This window comes from Phocoena phocoena, chromosome 16 (assembly GCF_963924675.1).
Source record: "Phocoena phocoena chromosome 16, mPhoPho1.1, whole genome shotgun sequence".
NCBI lineage: Eukaryota > Metazoa > Chordata > Mammalia > Artiodactyla > Phocoenidae > Phocoena > Phocoena phocoena.
In genome coordinates this window covers 36840697-36862654 of record NC_089234.1, presented here as the reverse complement: position 1 = coordinate 36862654, position 21958 = coordinate 36840697, and the positions used below count along the sequence as shown (strand labels likewise).

The window sequence follows — 21958 nt, the reverse complement described above, 5'->3', positions numbered from 1 at the left end:
GACAAAGAGAACACACCTACACACACACACACACACACACACACACATGCACGCGCGCGTGCGCACGAGACCATGCAGACCCCAGGGTGACAGCAAAGCCATCCAGTGTGTGTCGGGGGAGGAGGTGGTGGAGAAAACTCAGTGATTTGTTAAGACACCTGTCACGGGGGAAGGGAGCGGATCGAAGTCACTTGTTTTTCTAATTCTCTTCTTGTTTGTTGGGATTCCCCCATCCCTCACTTCAAGCTGAATATGAAAGCTCAATGAACAGATAGAAAAGATGGCACCAGGTAGGAAGAAAATAGTGAATCTGTTCTTGAAAAGCCAGGTGTTTTCAAATCTGGAGGATCCGGGCCAAGAGCTGCAAAGCATATGGCAGACCCCACGGCTTTCTCGTGGGAAATGCCAGGAGGGGAGGAAAGGGGCTGGCATGGAAAGGCACATGGCTGAGAAATGGCACCTCGGCAACCTCAGGCCTCTCAGCTGTGTCCTACTCATTCATCTGAAGAGTTTTTACTGAGAATTCTACTGTATAATAAGCAGTGCACTAGAAGTTAAAAGAAATCGAGTGATTCAAAACACACGTTACATCTTGTATAAACCTGTCCTGGTACCTACCATGTGTTAGTCACTGTGTTAGATTCAGGGACACAAAAGTGAGTAAGCCATGCTCCCTCCCCCACGGAGCTCCATTCTAGTGAAGGAGACAGACACACGATTACCTTCTAGCCCAGTGTGGAAAAGGTCAGACCACCACGCAGGAAAGCCCAGAGGAAAGAGAAAAGTACTCAGCCAGGGGAGTAATATTCGAGCCGGTTCTTAAGTAAGAGACAGACTGCCCCACAAAGGGTTCGGGTGAAGAAACAGCAGCCTGGGTTGGCAGAGAACTGGCACTGCATCCCAGGCTTCAGCCAGATGGGACCCCAGAGTGTACTGTAAAATGTAAACGCTCCCTACAGGAGTCTGATGCACAGGCAGCTTGGGGAACCGCTGGTAGGGCATGGTGCCTTGTCTGACCTGGGCATAGAGGGGATATGAAGGACTTCTTTCAGGGGTGCACATCCTTGCAGGTGTGGCCAGCTCCCTTTCCTCCCAGAACAAAAGGGGCCTCTAAGGAGGAAGCTGCAGAGGATACAATCCACTGGGTTTCCCATGCCCGTGATTCCATTAGACATGATGGGCCACCAACAAAGAGAAAATATGAACAAAACCCATCCTGGGATGGAAAATGGGTGTTAAACTGCTTGTCCCTTCCCTCTGGCACTTAGCGAATGCAAAAGGGCAGCAGAATAGACAAGGGCACTGTGACGGGCCTACCCACATGTCTGCCAGCTTCTCCCACCTGCTCCTAAGAGGGGGGGAGTGGGGAGAAAGGAAGGCATTATGTCATCTTTCCCATCCTGCCACCAATCAAGGATTTAAGGATTTGCAGGAAAAAGAAGTTTCTCTCTAGGAGGGTTAAACCTACTGCCATTCACACCTTCCAGTGAATTACTTTAATCAGATTTCTTTTCATCCTGCTGAGAGAAGCCGATTGAATTAACAGCTAGCTATATTATTATGTACCCCTGTGCTCTAAGGCACTGTGCTGAAAATCCTATGAAGTTAGTACTATCTCCATTTAACAGAACAAGAAATTGTGGCTAACAGAAGTCAAGTCATTTGCACAAGATTGGATAAGAGCTAAAAAGTGGGGGAGCTGGGATTCGAATCTACATAAGTCTAATGCCAGGGTCCATGCTCTTAGCAGTTTTGCTACGGGAAAGGCTAACAACAGAGAGTCATTCTACAACGTACAGCTATGGGAAAGGCTAACAACAGAGAGTCATTCCACAACATACAGAGGCCCTCAGGGAATGACAAGCCAAAGACAGAAAGCTATTTTGGAGGGAGTTGGACCAAGTGCTTGGAAGAAAGGAATCTCTAGTAGATGGATGGAGGAGACAGAGAACAGGAGGCCAGGCCACGATATGCAACCTTGCCCTCTCAGGCAATTCTTCCAAGGACCAGCCTAGCCCACACACTCCAGCACCTGCAGCCTGGTCTGTCTTTGAGTAACAAACCAACAGGTCAGGACAAGGGCTGCCTTTCCTGCTGTGCCCTGCAATTAGCTTGTCCAAACTGGCTGTACGAGGGCTGGGGGCTGAGGGAAAGGCCTAAAAGTACCTTGGCTCAGAGAGGGCAAGTGAATTCTTCACAGTCACCTACGTAGTTAGCACAGAGCCAGCAAAGAAATGCAGCCCGGTGACAGGCCGCCACGGCGCTGCCTGCCTGATGGGGCCAAACATGGGTGGAAGCCAGGAGGGGATTACTCAGCCTCCAAAAATGAATCTGCTGAGCCCACAACCTCACAAGAGGAAGATGACCGGGTGCACGGGGAAGTTCCTCCTACCTCCCAAGCACTGGCCTTCTCTACCAGGGCAGTGTCTGGACAGGCCTCCAACTTGCTCAAAAATGGTGTGAGAAATCAGCTGAGGTCCAACAAAGAACCAAAAGAAGGAGGAAGAGAGGAGGAGATCACAAAGATCAGCGCGTTGGCATGAAACAGACTTTGGTTCTTACTGGATATGTAACCCTTTAGAATTTACTCAATCTCTCTGGAGTATCGATGTCCTTTTCTAAAGTGGGGATGGTACAATGGCTGATAAGTAATAGTGACTCACAATAATAATAAATGTACAAATGTAATAAATCATTACTAGAACGCAAGCTCTGTGAAGAAAGACAACATGAAGTGGCATTCTTTAGCCGAGAAAAGGCTAATGGCAAAAGGAACTTGGCAGACGTGATTAAGGATCTTGAGATGGGGTAGCATCCGGGATTATCCGGTGTGCCCAGCGTAATCACAAGGCTCCTTCTAAGAGGGTCAGAGTCAGAGAGAGACTGGAAAATGCTACCCTACTGGCTTCGAAGATGGAGGATGGGGCCAGAAGCCGAGGAATGCGGGCAGCGTCCAGATGCTGGAAAAGGCAAGTGAATGGATCTTCCCCAAGTGCCTCCAAAAGGCAGCCCTACGAACACCTTGATCTTAGGACTTCTGGCCTCCAGAAGAGTAAGGTAATAAATTTATGCTGTTTTCAGCCACTAAGTTTGTGGTAGTTTGTTACACCAGCAGTAGGAAACTAATACAGTTGGGGACGAGTTTTCACCCCCATTTTTCAGATAAGGACTCTGAGGCACAGTGTGGCTAAGTAACCTGTGCAGAGTTGCACAGCCACCAATCCCAAACCAGGACTCAGAGGCGGGCAGGATGTCTCCTGGGCCTGAAGAAGAGAGAGACCTGGCTGCTTGCTAGTTTGGCAGGAGCCTGCATGACCTAAAATCTTCTAGAAAAGCTTAGAAGACGGGCTGTAAGTGGCATAAGGGCCCCCCATCTCCTTCTGCAAAGGCAGGTTCTAGACAAAATGGCAACAAGGACCTGGCTTATGGTGCACACGCATCCCTGGCACCCCATACTGAGTAATGCAAAGTCGGGATCACCCCTCACTTTAGACCTCCCTGCAGCCATCCATGGGATTGGACAAAGCCAAAGTCCAAGGGCTGGTTCAACCACGCCAAAGATAGGTTGTCGATCACCCAAAGAGCCAGGGCCCTGGGGACTTCCTGAATCTGCCCTGACTACTTAAGACAAACTCTAGGCAGCACTGTGGCATCTGGTGGATTTGTGTTATTATTACTATTCATCAGTAACAGCTACCTATCACGCACCACGTTTCACATGGATTACACTGTTGCAAAGAGAGCTGTTAAGATCCACCCCCACGTTACAGATGATGCCTGGAGAGAGAGGTTAGGTAACCTGCTCTGAAACAATCACCTAAGCAGTGAGCCAGAACTGAAACCCAAGTCAGCCACATTCTAAAGTCCTTGCTTGTAACCACTACTCTGAAGAAAACTTCATTCAAAAATAAAGAGGTAGGGGACAGGGGGAGTGCTTATAAATATTCCGTTTGTACGTGGCCACTTCAAATCAAGCCAAGCACTATTTCCTAAAAGTGGCTACATATCAAAATCATCTGGGGGCACTTCATGCACATTTCTGCCCTTGGTCCTGATTTAGGGAATCAGGAAGTCCCGAGACGGAGCCTGGAAATACTTATTTTCGGCAGGCTCCCTCAGCTCTTCTGATGTAGCCCATCCACAGCTGTGTTGAGTGGATTCATTAAAAGGGGAGCATGCCCAGTCCTCTGCTGCCCCAGGCTGGCCCAGAGAAGAGGCCAAGCAGACGTGGAGACCCCGGGCCCGGCATCCAAGAGGCCCCTAAAGGTAGTTCTAGGGCCTCCTACCCCAGAACAATCAAGAGCGGACTTTTATTTATCCACAACAGGGGACGACTGGGTGAATTTTTGTAGTCTAATTCTAATTTTGAAGAATTGGCCTCAAAGACAGCACAAAACACTGTCAACAAATAACATTAGTGGGAAGGCTCGGCCACAACACCTTATATTCACTGGAGGGAGAAATAAGGAGAGGCTTATCTCCGAAGCACTCATCACCAGGAACTTAAGCAATGGAAGCTGGTACGCAGGTTATCTAAATCAAGCACTTTGCACGCTGTCCCTTGATCAGAGACATTGCTGCAGTGCTAAGAGCCCAAGGGGCAGACATGCCATCACAAGCCATGGGAATCCTGCCTTTACTACCAACCACCAGCTACTTTACAATAAGCAAGTTAATTAACCTCTGTAACCTTGGTTTCCTCCTCTGTAACAGGGGGTAATAAGAGGCCTTACATCCAAGAGCTGTGTGACAAGTCATGTGACAGTTCACAGACTGCAGCACATGGCCCACCACAGGAAGCGTTCAGAAAGGCATGCAGACCTTGCCACTGCCCAGATCACTGCATTCACATTTCATAGTCACCCTGCTGGAAAGGGGGTGACCCTCGGCAGAAGGAAACACAATAGTGCCGTGATCACAGAGCAGGGAAGAAAAACACCCCAACCTCAGAATGCCATTCGCCCCACCAGCCGCAGTGGTGGTCACTTGGATCGCTAAGCAACAAGAAGGCAGCAATCGGTCCGTCTCATTCACTGCAGCCTCCGTGGCACCCAATGCTGAGTCTGCCACGTGCTGCTTGCTCCAGGCAAATTTGATGAATAAAAGCAATAATGAAGGAATAAAGGAAGGAAAGAAATTAAAAAACACCCAACAGCACATATTCACACACACAGAGATACCCACCCCACATATACCATGTGCGCTTTCCAGGGCACTGCCTTAATTAGTTTACTGTGTACCCAGGATGACACCACGCCATTTATGTTATCCTTCCTATGTTACAGACAGGGACCCTGAGGCATAGAAAAAAGAAATGATTTGCCCAAGGATGTAAATACAATTAGTATATGGTGGAACCGGGAACCATGTGATTACGTGACACCAAAGTGCTTGTTATCTCCATGCCAAACTGCCTTTCTGCTTCCCCTGCCCTTCTCTGCTACCACAGCCTGCCTTCAAACAGAGGTACGGTGACTCTGAGCTCAGGAAGATCCTTAATTCAACGTGCTCTTGGGCAGGGAACATTAGAAAGTGCGGATGCTTTGGTCAACCCAGTCCCCAGGAAGACCAAGACTGTAGAAGCAGGTAGACTGAAGCCTTGGGCCGGAGAGATTATCGAGTAATCAGAAAAGGTTTGGGCCCTCCGAGAGCTCATGGTCTAGCGGGGAGGACCGAGGTTATAAGCATCACCCCTGACAGAATACGCTATTATTTATTGTCTTACCTGTCTTAACTGCTATGAAGGAAACACACAAAGAGCTATGAGAATACGTGGCCAGGGGTCAGCCTGAGCAGGTGTGAGAGCTGGGGAACTCCTCGCTGAAGCGACATCGAGGTTAGGCAGCAGGCAGGGAGGGAGTACTGGAGGAGGGAGGGGTGCCGGGCACAGCGCTCTCTTCCTTTCCACTCTGACTCTTAGCCCCAGCTCCAACCTGCCAATACGAGACAGCTGTGCTGTGCAGTTGATGCTGCCTCGTGACGCTCTGTTACGCAGAGGGTCTGAATACAGTCCCCTGCCCGGTGTGCCATCAAGGTCCAAGTGAGCCTGGGAGTGAGCTCAGGGAGCTAGAGTCAATAAGCCCGGGCACTGACTAATGGCCCTACGTCTGTCCAGTGCCACTGGGAGGAGGGGAATTACATCCCAGCTGATCAAGGCCTCTGTTTAGCTTGTTAGAGCACTGCGTTTAGGAAATGGTTTCCTTAGGAACCACGTACAAGGGAAGAACAGAAAACCCAGAAATTGGTCAGAAACCTAAAACGTATAATCAAAACAGAGGTTTTTTTTTTTAAACCATAGCCTGATGGTCTTTCCCCCCCGAAACCTAACTCACAAGCCACGTTGTGAATTTTCAATTATGACTCAAAAAGTTCAACGGGCAACCCCACGGCAAAGTTCAAAAACCCTGTTTCTGCATGAAGGCAATTACTCACACTCCAGAATGCACTTCACTCACCAGACCATCAGACACATACTGCTTTTCAGACATAAATGTTCCACGGTTGGTGCTTTTTTTGATGATTGCTTTATTTTACAGTTTATTTCCTAGTTAGGCAGAAGTAAGTCGGCCTCGCTGTTACTGTTGCTATTTTATGTATTTTAGGCAAGGCCTTTCTCTATTTCTTTGTTTTAACCAACTAAAATAAATACGCTGACTATCATAGGATCAAGTTGCTCAATACTTACTACATAAGGCCGCACACTCCAGTTCAAAGAACACTGAACCCGGAGTCAAACTGGCTGGGCCACTAACTTTTGACCTAAAGCAAATCCCCTTCCCTCTTTGAACCTAACAGTCACGCCCAGTAAAATGAGAGTGTTGCTCTAGAACCTGGGTTCCCAAACCCAAGGATTTTCCTTTGGAATCCACTAGAGAGTTATGTTAAAAATGCAAGTTCGGGCTTCTCTGGTGGCGTAGTGGTTGAGAGTCCGCCTGCCGATGCAGGGGACACGGGTTCGTGCCCTGGTCTGGGAAGATCCCACATGCTACGGAGCGGCTGGGCCTGTGAGCCATGGCCGCTGAGCCTGAGTGTCCGGAGCCTGTGCTCCACAATGGGAGGGGCCACAACAGCGAGAGGCCCGCGTACCGCAAAAAAAAAAATGCAAGTTCTCCAAACTGCCGGCCCAGGCAGGACTCTGAGATCCTTCTAGTGCCAGCATCCCGTGACTTTCTGAAATAAGGCTGAGCAGATTAAAATATAACCACTTCCCTATAAAGGGTGAATTTCTGAATTTCAATTCCCTTATTGGAGGTAGTGCAAAGTAGGGGTAGCTCAACACTTGATAGAGAAGTTTGCTTAACATTGAGAAACAGCCCACATACACTCCACAGGTCACTAACAGTTTTCTAAATACACATTTCAAGCTTCCTAATTAGTAGAGGTCTGACCAGACAAAGAATTGCCTAAATCAGGGGATTCTTTAAAACAGTGTGGTATTGGTACAAAAACAGACATATGGATCAATGGAACAGAATAGAGAGCCCAAAAATAAACCCACACACGTATGGTCAATTAATCTTTGACAAAGGAGGCAAGATTATAAAATGGGAAAAAGACAGTCTCTTCAGCAAGCGGTATTGGGAAAGCTGGACAGCTGCATGTAAATCGATGAAGTTAGAACACATCCTCACACCATACACAAAAATAAACTCAAAATGGCTTAAAGACTTAAACACAAGACATGACACCATAAAACTCCTAGAAGAGAGCATAGGCAAAACATTCTCTAACATAAATTGTACCACTGTTTTCTTACGTCAGTCTCCCAAGGCAATAGAATTAAAAACAAAAATAAACAAATGGGACCTAATCAAACTTACAAGCTTTTGCACAGCAAAGGAAACCATAAAAAAATGAAAAGACAACCTACGGAATGCGAGAGAATATTTGCAAATGATGCAATAGACAAAGGCTTAATCTCCAAAATATACAAACAGCTCATACAGCTCAACAACAAAAAAACAAACAACCCAATCGAAAAATGGGCAGAAGACCTTAGTAAGACATTTCTCCAAAGAAGACATACAGATGGCCAGTAGGCACATGAAAAGATGCTCAACATCGCTAATTATTAGAGAAATGCAAGTCAAAACCACAATGAGGTACCACCTCACACCAGTCAGAATGCCCATCATTAAAAAGTCTACAAATAACAAGTGCTGGAGAGGGTGTGGAGAAAAGGGAACCCTCCTACACTCTTGGTGGGAGTGTAAATTGGTAGAGCCACTATGGAAAACAGTATGGAGGTTCCTCAGAAAACTAAAAATAGAATTACCATATGACCCAGCAATCCCACTCCTGGGAATATACCCGGACAAAACTATAATTCAAAAAGATACATGCACCCCTATGTTCATAGCGGCACTGTTCACAATAGCCAAAACGTGGAAACAACCTAAATGTCCATCGACAGATGAATGGATAAAGAAGACGTGGTACATATGTACAATGGAATAAAAAAGAATGAAATAATGCCATTTGCAGCAACATGGATGCAACTAGAGATTATCATACTAAGTGAAGTAAGTCAGAAAGAGAAAGACAAATACCATATGATATCACTTATATGTGGAATCTAAAATATGGCACAAATGAACCTGTCTACAAAACAGAAACAGACTCATAGACATAGAGAACAGACTTGTGGTTGGCAAGGGGGAGAAGGGGAGGGAGAGGGATGGACTCGGACTTTGGGGTTGGCAGATGCAAACTATTACATTTAGAATGGATAAACAACAAGGACCTACTGTAGAGCACAGGGAACTATATTCAGTATCTTGTGATAAACCATAATGGAAAAGAATATGAAAAAAGAATGTCTATATGTGTATAACTGAGTCACTGTGCTGTACAGCAGAGACTGGCACAACACTGCAAATCAACTCTACTTCAATAAAGACAATTTTTTTAAATAAAAATAAATCAGGGGATTCTTTACTGAGTCCACACACCCTCTGCATCTTAATATAAAATCTGTGTGTGCACAAGTGTCTATTTTATTTTACTAGAGAGAGGATCCATTGCCTTCATGCACTTCAGAATCCCAATTCTGAAGACTGCCCGATATATCTCTTAATTAGGCCACCCACGCGGGGAACCTGGTACTGCTGGCTGTGAGGAACACAGAGGTGACAAAGACACAGCCTCTGCCTTCAAAGAGTGGCTGCAGGGAGGGATGGCGGGGAGAGAGAAGTACACACGTGAGTTAACCCCGAAGCAGAGGAAGAAAAACACCTCAGGAGGGGTGTTAGCAAGGCATCTGGGAGTTTGGAGGAAGTGTGTCTCCTTCATGCTCAAGCAGCATGGAGAGTTGGCAGTTAAGCTGGGTGGGGCTGGAAGGACAGAAAAAAAAAATGTTTTTAGGAACGCATAGAAATAAAGATGGTGGGCAGAGTGAACACCAATCCAGAGGGTTGTGTCACCAGCTGAGGCCCAGGGAGAATTTAGCAAAAGGGAAATAACTCATTTGGATTTCAGCATGTGAGACAGCAGTTCTTTGATACTTATCACAGATACAACTTCAGTTATACCATTTGCAATCTGGCTATGGTGCCAATTTAAACCTGTGCAGTTGATAAATGATAAATGTTTCTTAGATGATGGGTAAACACAGCTGGCAACCAGTGGTTCTCAAGCACTCCTCATAAACCTTGTGAAAGAGGTATTCTATCCCATTCTACAGAGGAAGTCACCGTAGACATCAGAGCCCATAACTGTGATCACTAGTTTGAGGAATCATGAAGTTCTTGCACATATCCATGGTGAACTTCAAAGGTCCACTGCTGTATAAAATGAAGGTGAACAGTAAAGACAACAGCTAGGACAAAATACTAAGGAATGGTGTTATCTTCATTTATGAGGCTCATGAAGATTGCTGAGTGGCAATATCATATAATTATACCTGGGCTCTACGAAGCTTAATCCTGCAAAACTACATAAGACGGATGAGAACAGGGAGGTAGGCAGAAAGGAGAGCAGTTGGCATGGGTAGAGGAGCCATGTGGCCAAGTCCCGTGATCATAAAAGACTTCCAGTGATCCCCAAGTGAGGCTCTACATACAATCAGAGGGGGTCACTGAGACAGGACTGAAAGATGCTCACCACACAGCTTTTTTTTTTCTTTTTTCCTGCGGTACGCGGGCCTCTCATCGCTGTGGCCTCTCCCGTTGCAGAGCACAGGCTCCGGACGCGCAGGCTCAGTGGCCATGGCGCACGGGCCCAGCCGCTCAGCAGCAATGTGGGATCTTCCCGGACGGGGGCACGAACCTGTGTCCCCTGCATCAGCAGGCGGACTCTCAACCACTGCGCCACCAGGGAAGCCCTCACCACACAGCTTTAAACTAAGGTTCCACAAGGAATGTGGTACCTATAAATAAATAGCGGAGGTGACACCGGCAAGATGGCAGAATAGGAGATCCCCAGCTCTAGCCCCCTCACAGAAACTCCAACTTAGCAACTATCCACAGACAAGAATTTCTTTGTTAGCACCCCTGAACCCAGGGGTAAGGTTACAGCATCACAGAAGAACACAAAAACTGAGAAAAACTACATTAAGAAGGGTAAGAGGAATAGCTTCACTTCATCCTTGATAAATGAATAATGTTTTAATGTATCTTGTAATGACTTATAAATGGTACAAATGTATGGCATTATTTTCTTAAAAGCATTAACTTCTTAAAAGATAAGCAGACTGAATTTCCCTATTCCTGTTTTGAAATTCTTTCTCTCTCTCAGGTTCTAAGCTTATTTCAGATGGCCAAGTAAATGGTCACAAGAGCATAAGGTACAATGGCGGCCTGGCGAAGAGAAGAAAGAGCTGAACTGAAGCCATATAACAGGGGAGCCTAGAGAGGACCTGACAGCTCCTCCAGGATGGGAGTCAAGAGTGACTATGCAGTTTCTGGTCTAGGTCCAGGAGGACAAGGGTGTGATTAATAGAGGGGGAAGTCAGGAGAGGAAGGGGCATGGATGAGCTGGGTTCCATGTTGGGTGTGAAGGATTGTGTGTATTCTTTTTGTCTATCTGGCTTAAATAAGCCAAATTAGTACCACTGACAGCACTGCTCCTGAATGGGAGTGAAGGACAGTGCAGAGCCTCAGCTCCGCGCTCTGCCTTGGACCATGGAAATGCAAACCATCAGAGAAACACCTATGTAGTTTTCAGGAGAATCACAAATTCCTTTAGATAACTAAGTCACTCGTCACAGATTTCCTCCGAAACTCACCTCTGAGCTTAGCTCACAGCAGGTGTTATATACATACCACTGATCCTCTACAGGGAGGCCTCTGCAGAACAGAGGAAAAGGGTGGGGACTTAATGCTATCACCAGACCTAGTTTAGAGTGCATTCAGTCTGTTCCCCATTCTGAAAACCAAGGGTATCCACTGCTCCAATCCACACACCCCTGCCAATAAATGAATGAATATAGAATATAACCCGTAGAACCAGAGAGTGATAAAGACTAATGGGGAACTTTGAGATCATCCCAGCCAATCGACTGTTTTTACAGATGAAGAATCCAAGGCCTACAGAGGAGAAAGCACAGAAGTATTTAGGGGCAGGCGGAATTCTCCTGATTCTTCTTCCAACCACCTGAGAGCAAATCAAAAGGATGCTCGGGCTTCCCTGGTGGCGCAGTGGTTGAGAGTCCGCCTGTCGATACAGGGGACACGGGTTCGTGCCCCGGTCCAGGAAGATCCCACATGCCGCGGAGCGGCTGGGCCTGTGAGCCATGGCCGCTGAGCCTGCGCGTCCGGAGCCTGTGCTCCACAACGGGAGAGGCCACAACAGTGAGAGGCCTGTGTACCGCAAAAAAAAAAGGATGCTCACTTCCCAGGGCATAGCACCTTCACCTGCAGTGGCTGAGATACATACCATAGGGCATCTGGCACTATATGCTTTAATTGCTGTAGGAAAGAGAAGCCTAGAGGTGGATATAGAAAAAGAAGAGGAGGCACATTCTCTAAGCATGTTTTTACTGTGGTTCCCTGCATTTTTTAACAATGGCTGACACTACTAATTATTAGTCAACTAACCACTTTTAAGAGAAATAATATCAATACGTATTTTTCTTTATATGGGATCCGAAATCTGTATACCAGGTTTATTTCTTTTAAAAAAAGGGAAGGAAATCAAGATCATATGTTCACTCTGAAATAAAATATGTTTTGTGTGTCTTGAGCAGAAGAAAAAATAGAAGCCCTTGCTGTAACTCATTGCTCACTCTGTAACATGCTTTTAAGAGGATCTGTAAATCATAAAACTCTCAAGAGTTAGAAATTAAATTTCAAAGACAGCATTGGCTGTCTTGACCAGGTAACATTACTGAAAGGCTCATTACAGCTAGAATTTATAGCAGAACAACATGGATAAATCAGATTATATTAAGAGAAAAACAGATAATGATACAAAGCTCACATTAACACAGAGGGCTTTTAAGTTTGCTTTGAATAAAAATTTTCTACTTACATAAAATTTTAATTGAAGAAGAGATAGTTATCCAATTACCTTAATCTCACCTTAATTTCCTAAGTTTCTAAAATCAGAATATGTTAAAAGAAAAAAAATAAGCTACATCTGGAGAGATGATTGACTAAGGATCAGATTCTTATTCTGATATCTAACAATTTCAAGTAATCTATCTAGAAATTCCTCAATCTGCATTGGAAACCACAGTTTTGCTTGAGTTATAAGAAAAAGAAAAAATATGTATATATTTTAAGCCAAAACTATAAGAACTTTCATATATTGCTTATGAGAGTAATTACCAGAACAAGACCACATGAAAAGCAATTTAACAATATCTACCAAAATCACAAATCCATATATCCTCTGACCCAAAAATTCTATTTCTGAAAATGTATCTTATAAATAAACTTGCACACATACAAGGTTACTTACAGCAGCAATATTTGTTAATCGAAGACTAGAAAGAGTCTAAATGCCCGTCAACAGGACACTTGTTAAATAAATCATGGTACAGTTATACAGTGGAATACTATGTATCAGCAGAGATAAATGATGAAGTGCTCTCTGTATTGTATGGAAAAATCTCCAAAATATTAAGTAAAAAATTCAAGGAACAAAAGAATGTGCATTATAAGCCACATTTTATATTAAAAGGGAAGCAAGGAAAAATAATAATTTATGTTTGCTTCTAAAGAGATTTTTTTAGAGAGAAAGAAATTTTAAATGAAGAGATTTTGGGAAGATACATAAAAAACTGGGGAGGTGGAGAATGAGATGGGAGGGAGGTATTTCACTGTGTATCTTTTTATTCTCTTTGATTTCTGAACTATGGGAATACGTTACCTATTCAAAAAATTAAGTAATTTTCAAACAGCAAGAGCTATCTACTTAATGCTCAAACCATTTTATTAAATGAAATGCTTCCTTATAACAAAGAAAGCAGAGATTTTAGCATATCCTCAGACAAACCTGACCTTTGAACCTTTAAGCAAAATATGAAATTAGATGACTCTTGTCCTTATTTCTTTAAAAGAAGAAGTGTTTTTTTTTTCTAATTTTATTTATTTATTTATGGCTGTGTTGGCTCTTCGTTTCTGTGCGAGGGCTTTCTCTAGTTGCGGCAAGTGGGGGCCACTCCTCAACGCGGTGCGCGGGCCTCTCACTATCGCGGCCTCTCTTGTTGCAGAGCACAGGCTCCAGATGCGCAGGCTCAGTAACTGTGGCTCACGGGGCTAGCTGCTCCGCGGCATGTGGGATCCTCCCAGACCAGGGCTCGAACCCGTGTCCCCTGCACTGGCAGGCAGATTCTCAACCACTGCGCCACCAGGGAAGCCCGAAGAAGTGTTTTTTATACACCTTGCATAAATGTAACATGTTGAGTACTTTGGTCTAAAAAATAATCCCATTTCAATGTTTTCAAGTTAAATCTGAACTCGGTTACTGACATAAAAAAAGAACCAAATTCCAGCAATGCTGTTAAATTTTCAGAGCTCTCCTTTCTCACCACAGAAAACACCCATACCTCTGTCAGAATGGTTCTTCCTCCCGTGGGGGATTCGGTTAAGGCAAAGAATATATCCATCTTCTGTCACAACTAGGTGTTCCTCACTAGGGAATCCCCAGTGAGAGATAATTTCACTCTGTGGAGCCAAGGAGAAGACAAGGTGTCAATGACATTCTCCAGGTTTTACTTAAGAAATGAATTGTTACTGAAATTGCAGTCTGCTCAATCTAGTAGCCAACATCCCATCGCAAAAGTAAATCCTCCACTTGTTTTACCTCTGTGTTCTACTCATAGATGTTCAGCTAAACCACTTTAACATGTTCTACACCAAGTGTGTCTTATTTTACCATAGCTTTGGGCTTCTTTGTTTCCATCCTGGCTCCCAGGTACAAATAAACACTTCTTTCTTTCTTTTCTAAATATGCCAGGTACTACTGTAATCTACCATTTTCCTTGTTTTAAGAGACCCCATCCTGGGAAATGAAGCATAAAAAGTATTAATCTGTTTTTAACCAATGGACCAATAAAACTACACTAGAATGTCAAGGTAGAGTTGAAAAAGAAAAGATAAAATGATTGTGATAGCATACGCTATTTGTTTTTCTCTTTCTGACTTACTTCACTCTGTATGACAGACTCTAGGTCCATCCACCTCACTACAAATAACTCAACTGCGTTTCTTTTTATGGCTGAGTAATGTTCCATTGTATATATGTGCCACATCTTCTTTATCCATTCATCTGTCGATGGACGCTTAGGTTGCTTCCATGTCCTGGCTATTGTAAATAGGGGTGGGATAGGGAGGGTGGGAGGGAGAGGCAAGAGGGAGGAGATATGGGGATATATGTATATGTATAGCTGATTCACTTTGTAATAAAGCAGAAACTAACACACCATTGTAAAGCAATTATACTCCAATAAAGATGTTAAATAAATTAATTAAATGATTGTGGTAATCATTTTACAATATATACATAGTGCAAATCATTATGTTGTAGACCTTAAACTAATACAATGTTATATGTCAATTATATCTCAATAAAACTGGAGGGAAAAGAGGAAAAGTAAGGAATTATGATCAAATTCACTACTCCATAAGGAAAGATCCATGGGGCAATTAATTGTTTTTTGTTTTCTTTTTTTTTAAACTGAGGTTATAGCTGATGTACAATATTATATGTTTCAGCTGATGTACAATATTATATGCAACACAGTGATTCACAGTTTTTAAAGGTTAAATTCCATTTATAGTTATTATAAAATATTGGCTACATTCCCCGTGTTGTACAACATATCCTCGTTTATCTATTTTATACATAACAGTTTGTACCAATTAATCCATGGGGCAATTGTTAATTGGGAGCTCAGTGGCATATGGATAACTCAATTGTCCAGAAGACTTAGCGTAAATAAGTACTCATTATTCTCTCTATCACAAACACTTGAAAGGATTTAAGTTTATCATTCTTACAGGAAAAAAATTTTTAAATAAAAATGCTTTTAATTTTAAAAAAACTTAAAAAGAAAAGATTTGGGACAAGAAATAAAATGTAACCTTAAGACCCAGATATCAGGTCATACTCTCTTGGCTGACTATAAATTTATCTCCATCTCCAAGGCTGCCTGATTCTTCAGTTGCGTCACTGCATCATCTGTTTTAAAGCTGCTGTTTTCTGTAGCAACATGTACTTTCCTGATATTTTATGCCTAAATAAGGTATCGCCAGATTTAATTGTTTACTTAAGATTAATAACTTTGAAATGTTTTCATTACTCGAGGGACTATTTTTGCTTATGTGTTCTAACAAAGTTTTTTTCAGATACTTTGATTTTTGTATTGAACTATGGACATTGGTAATCTGTCCTTGTTCAGCGCATTGAGTATTAACATTCTTTCAAAGTTTTGACACTTTTTTTTATTGTTGTTTAAACAAATTCAGTGAGACTTAAAAATGAAATGAATGTATAAAAATATCACTTATCTTACTAAGAAGTATATGTTTTAACAGCAAATGAGGTTTGTAAGATACACATTACCTTTTAGGTAAAGTCCAGCTAGCTGAATCTAAGATTCGGAGAACAGGAAAAACATAATGTGATATAAAGAGAATAGAGTTTGTGGCTTCGTGTAGCTACATAACTGGATTTCAGAAAATAATTAACATTGATCACAGATGCGTTTTTAAAAACAGATGACTTTGAGAAACTTACCACATTCATATTTGTTTCAGGATCCACAGGTGCCAGCTTCCCTCTGGATACCTCAGAATGCAGGGTCCCAAGGACCAAACAGACCACCAAACACCAGAGCCACATTTTCATTCTGTATAAAACAGTCTGTTGTTACTTGTCTACACAAAGTTTTACTACACAAAATTATGTTGGTAAATAATGCTCCCATACAAAGTTCTGAACCAGGTTTAGGTCAGGTAAAAGTTAGGTAAAGGGCAAATAGAGAACAAATGACTCAAGCCATACCTCGAAGCAAAAATTGAGGAATTCTTTTTTACTGGGAAACCTCCCACCCGCCACCCCCAGTTAATATGTGACATTTGGAGCCCAGAACACCCACTCACCTCCTCACCAGGTGGTTAAACATAATGTTCCCAGAGAAATAGCAGAAAGAAGGACTCAGGAGAGAATAGGTTGAGAAAAAGGAAGATCCCCCAAATTCCAGAGCCTGTTAACCTCCCACCTTTTCCTAATTGTAATTTAAACACTTTTAAGTTCAGCGATATGAGTTCTTGCTCCCACTAGCTATTCACTTCCCTTCGTGCATAAAATTACACCCAAGGGAAAAAGTGTCATGAAAGAAAAGAGAGCTTGCAAGAGAAATAGAGGGAAAGAAGACCACCCCTCTTTGCTTCTGAGACCCTCCAGCCATCACCAAAGACCATCTAGTTTCTGGCAGTGATGGCACAAAATCATAGTGTAGCAAAGACCTTGAAGATGGATGTTAAAGGCAAAATGAAGTGACTCTTCCAAGGACACCCAGATGGTTAGAGGCAAAGCTGAGACAACAGCCCAGGCCTCCCACATTTTTTAAAATAAATATAATCATTCAAAAAGATGCATGAGTGTATACCCATACAAAGACTTGTGCAACAGCCAAACACTGGAAAAACCCAAATGCCCCTAATGGGTGAATGGGTCAACCTATTGTGATATATACATACCACTCAGCAATAAAAAGGAATGCACATAAAATAACATGGATGAATCTCAAAACAGTTATGGTGAGTGAAAGAAGCCAGACCATATAAATAAATATGTACGATTTCATTTCTATAAAACTCTAGAAAATGCAACCTTATCTCTATTGACGTAAAGCAGATCAATGGCTGCCTGGGGAGATGAGGGCCAGGAGCTAAGCATTGCAAAGGGAAATCTTTTGGGGGTGATGAACAGGTTAATGATATTGAACGTATCACAGTTTCACATGTGTATACATATCAGAACATAAAACTGTACATTCTAAATATGCCCTGCTATTGTACGTCAGTAATACAACACAGCTGTTTTTAAGACTTGGGCTTAAACTGAGTATTCCACAAGTCTTAAGAAATTGGTTCTCAGAAGATTGCAAAAGTGAACTGACTCCCTTCTGTCGGTGCATCTCTTGATGGTTCTACAGTGATTTCTCCCAGCAGTGGTGAACCTGGAACTTCTAGACAGGAGGGGATGTTATCTTGAGTCTCTACTGGCAAAGCATGCCCACTGTGCTTACTCATAAGTTTGTATTTCTCTACAGTGGTTGGGAAGGGCTGTACAGTTCCGGGCTACCTTTTATTATAAATATAACCTTCCAAAAGCCCATTATTACTCGGGAATAAGGAGTATATTGAAAAGAAAAGTGAAAGTCTGTAACCACAATTTGAAACAGTGAAGCCTCTGGCAGTACCTGCGTTTCCACTCAGGCCTATCCTCCAGGACCTGGATCAGCTGTCCACAATGGAAGCTCCAGGAAGATAACAGCTGAAGCCACTCAACTGGAAATGTCACCCAGCTGATTTTTCCTTCCAACAAAACACTAGTTTTTCAACCTACTAGTCCAGTAATTGTCATAAGGATGAGGATTGAGAAGTTCAAAAGAGAAAAAGCCTCCTCCAGGATGCATGCAATGTGCTTTGCTGGGCTCTCTTAGCAACTTTTATCTCAATCCTTTTTATACTGTAACAATCCAATTAAGTACTTGTCTGTCTTCATTTTACCCAGCCCAAGGGCAGAGCCAGCATCTGAGTCAACTCTGAACCCCCAGGACCTAGCAAAGTGTAGATGCACAAGACAGATTTTGAAAAATGGGATTGGGGCAGTCCAGAGTTCAGTGGCTGAAGAAAAGCTCCAAAGCAGCTTGTCATTCAGCTTTCTAATAATAACAACACCACTAATAATTTCCGCTCCCATTTAATCTCCTGCTATGCTCCAGACTTCCGCAGGCAGCGCTTCCGACCTACTATGTTAATTACGCCTCCGCCAACTCTCTGCAGTACCGTTAAGTCCTTTTTCCAGGAAACTGAGCCTCACCCAAGTTAAGTACTGGAAGCAAAATGCCAACTGGTTAAATAGTATCGCCAAGATATTCACCAGGACCGATGTCAAACCGTTATCGCCCACACCTTGACTAACAAGTTAGAGTGGTCTGCAGGCTGCCTGGGGGAGTTAATAGGAGTAAAGGACAAGGAGGAAGGAGGTGAGGGAAGCTGGGAATCAGAAATCCTGGGTGCCGCTGCAGCCCAGAGGTGACCGCGCCTGCCCAGGAAACCCGAGGGCACCTGGGAAAGGGCAGGCAAATTCAAGACAGCCCTCAATTCCTGGGTCACCGCGAGATGCCTCGGGCGACCACCTGCAGAAGAGGCATGCATAGGTGCTCCAGGTAAGACGCGCCGGAGACCAGCGCAGAGAGTCCTGCCGGCGTGCGGAGGCTCAGGGCCGGCTGGAATGAGCCTTGGAAGCGGTGCGGGGCCCTGGCCTCAGAGCCCGTGGGGGGAAGCCGAAGCTGCGGCACCCGCACCTGGCAGCGCAACGGGGCCGGCACTCACCTGGAGCAATCCTCCCGGGCCGCTGTCCACAGCCGCAGTGCCAATTCGCGGGGCTGGGTCCCCGGCTGGGGCCTGGAGGGGGCGGTGACGGCTGGACGCCAGGGCCCGCTCCCGCCTCCGGCTACCAGCGCCCCCAATCAGAGCAGCCGGCCGCCGGGAAGTGCCGCGGAGACACCGCCCAGGCCTAGCGCCGCCGCCGCTTCTGAGAGGGTCCTTCGCTGAAGCGGAGCATGCGCCATGGACCAAGAGGTGCGGCGCCCTGCGGCCTGCTCCCCGGCGGAGTCGATTACCAGCTACACCTGCAGGCCGCACCCGCCCGGTCTCCTAGCGGCTGCCCCCGGCTCTGCCCCAGGGGCTCTTGCAAGGGCCGCCACTCTCTGCGCCTAGCACGGAAAACATAGGCTCTACAGATGAAAAGAAATTATATGCTACGTATAAAGCCCTTAGCGGTGTGCCTGCTGCAAAGTAATCTTACTGTACATTTTATTTTTATTGCTAAGATGCCTAGCATTATTAAGACACTAGGGGTATAGTAGCCAAACAAGAGCCCTCTTCTCCTGCTTACATTCTAATGGGAAGAAACACCATGAATAAATTAAAAAATGAGGTAATGGAAAGTGCTATGAAGAGCAATAAAAAACTAAAGGGATAATGAAGGTGGGTGCTATGTTATGTACAAGGTAATCAGGAAAGGACTCTCTGATGAAGTGACACCGAGCACAAACAAAAAGGAGGTGACTCAGAGCCATGTGGATACTGGGGAAGGAGTATTCTGAGATGAGAGAATAGCAAATGCAAAGGTCCTGAGGCAGGAATATTCTTAGTAGGTTCTAGTAAGCGAAATTCGGTCAGCGTGGCTGGAACAGAATGCATGTGGTGGAGAGTGGTAGAACATGAAGTCCTAGAGGTGCCTTGGGGGCCACTTGTAACGACTGCTATTTCTTCTGACCAAGATAAGAAGCCATTGGAAGGTTTTCAGGAGAAAGGCAACAAAACCTTGCCAGTCATATCATTTGTAAATATTTTTCCCCATTCCATAAGTTGTCTTTTTATTTTGTCAGTGATGTTCTTTGCTGTGCAAAAGCTTTTAAGTTTAACTAGATTCTCCCTCCCCTTTTTTTGCTTTTGTTTCCTTTGCCTTTGGAGACAGATCTAAAAATATATGTATATATTACTATGATTTATGTCAAAGAATGTTCTGCCTATGTTCTCTTCTAGGAGTTTTATGGTTTCAGGTCTTACATTTAGGTCTTCAATCCATTTTGAGTTTATTTTTGTATATGGTGTGAAATGTTCTAATCTCATTGTTTTGCATATAGCTGTCCAGTTTTCCCAGCACCACTTGTTGAAGTATCTTTTCTCCATTGTATATTTTTACTTCCTTTGTCATAGATTAATTGGCCATAGGTGCGTGGGTTTATTTCTGGGCTCTCTATTCCATTCCCTCTTAATAGTTTAACTGCCAGACGGCCATTTTTCACTTTGTCATAAAGAAGGGGCCAATTGAGTCCTGAAGGAAATGGGGGAGCTTGCCCTGTCAATATTGGGGCAGGGGAGCCTTCCAGGTGGAGATTCAGAGGGTGGCAGGGGTAGAGGTAAGGATGGGGAAGTCCATCATGTATGGCCACATAAATCCTTGCGAGAACTTTGGCTTTTACTGATTTGAAAATGCTTTTGTTGTTTTATTTTAATATTGCTTATTATTGAGTTTGTGGTTGTTCTGTGATACACTTACATGATATTTTAAAACAATGAAATTGTGCTTATGTCCTTAAACAATTTGTTTGCAGTGCCTTCTATACCCCTTGTAACATTATAATACACAAATTTCTGTTGGAGTTCTATAACATATTATCATTTTAAAAATGATTCATGGTTCAAAACAAAACAAAAACCAGACAAATGAAAAAACAAACAAACAAAAAAACTCAGAGGAGCTATTAAAGTAGAGAGAGAGAGGGCAATTATACTTTTTGTCTGTACCATTCATTTCATTACAGAGAAGGAATCTACCAAAGAAGAGAAGAACCAGGCTAAATCCCTGGGATCTTTAGGAGAAAAGAAGGCCTGAAAGGGAGCAGACTGAGACCTGAGTAAAGGCCACAGTGGTCAGCAGTGCTGGGTTCTCCCACAAGATCCTGGTTACCCTGTAAACCCTAGAAATATGGAAATCAGTGTCAATACTAAGTGCCAACCAATTGTAGACAACCAGGCCAGTCTCACAATTACTCTCATAAGATTAGTCTTTCCAAGTATTGCAGAATTTATTTGCATTTTATAGAAAGCACAGATCTGAATGTAGTTAAGGAAGCAACTATAGACAGAACTAGCAGATGCAGCATTAGCTTTAAAAGATGTTCTGTACCTTTATATCTGCTGGCTTGTTCCTTTTTTGTGTAGGCAACTTTCTAGAATTTCTCCTTATTCTCCACCTCCTCCTCCAACCCTTTCCCTTCCTGTGTGAGTCAGAATTGAGCTGTCAGAGCAGAAAATTAAAGCCTCTCTCCTTGCCTCAAATTTAGAAAAATATATATTTATTTTTTGTTTTTATGAAACTTTTATATGTTATCACCATCAATCATGTTGGGTACAAAAGAAGAAGGCAGCTGCCGCAAGGGAGTGGAAGAGTGACCCGGTCATGCCTTGTGATGCTTGACTATAGACACACCTTTTCTGCAAGTCCTCAAATGTCTGTTCTGCTCAGACTTGTGAAATAGTTCAACAGTTTACGAGAAGGGCCTCAATATTAGAGGACTGAGAAAGCAGGGAAAGAACTGTGTTATTATATTATGCTTTATGTTATCTTGAGTGGAAGATAAGGAGTCTATACAAGTGTTTCTTTTTGTTTGTTTGTTTGTTTTTGTTTTTTCTGTTTTTGCGGGATGCGGGCCTCTCACTGTTGTGGCCTCGCCTGTTGCGGAGCACAGGCTCCGGACACTCAGGCTCAG

General features: G+C 43.7%; 1 protein-coding gene across 1 annotated transcript in view; it reads right to left on the bottom strand.

The window, feature by feature from the left end:
- LIPA (lipase A, lysosomal acid type) overlaps positions 1-19045 on the bottom strand; it is a 35905-nt gene extending 16860 nt beyond the window's left edge. The window contains exons 1-3 of the mRNA XM_065894550.1: positions 19011-19045; positions 16183-16294; positions 13991-14108 (exon numbers count right to left, since the gene is read on the bottom strand). Of these exons, the coding sequence (XP_065750622.1) occupies positions 13991-14108; positions 16183-16293 (229 nt within the window). The 5' untranslated portion in view covers position 16294; positions 19011-19045. The remainder of the gene's footprint in view (positions 1-13990; positions 14109-16182; positions 16295-19010) is intronic.
- Positions 19046-21958: the final 2913 nt, after the last annotated feature.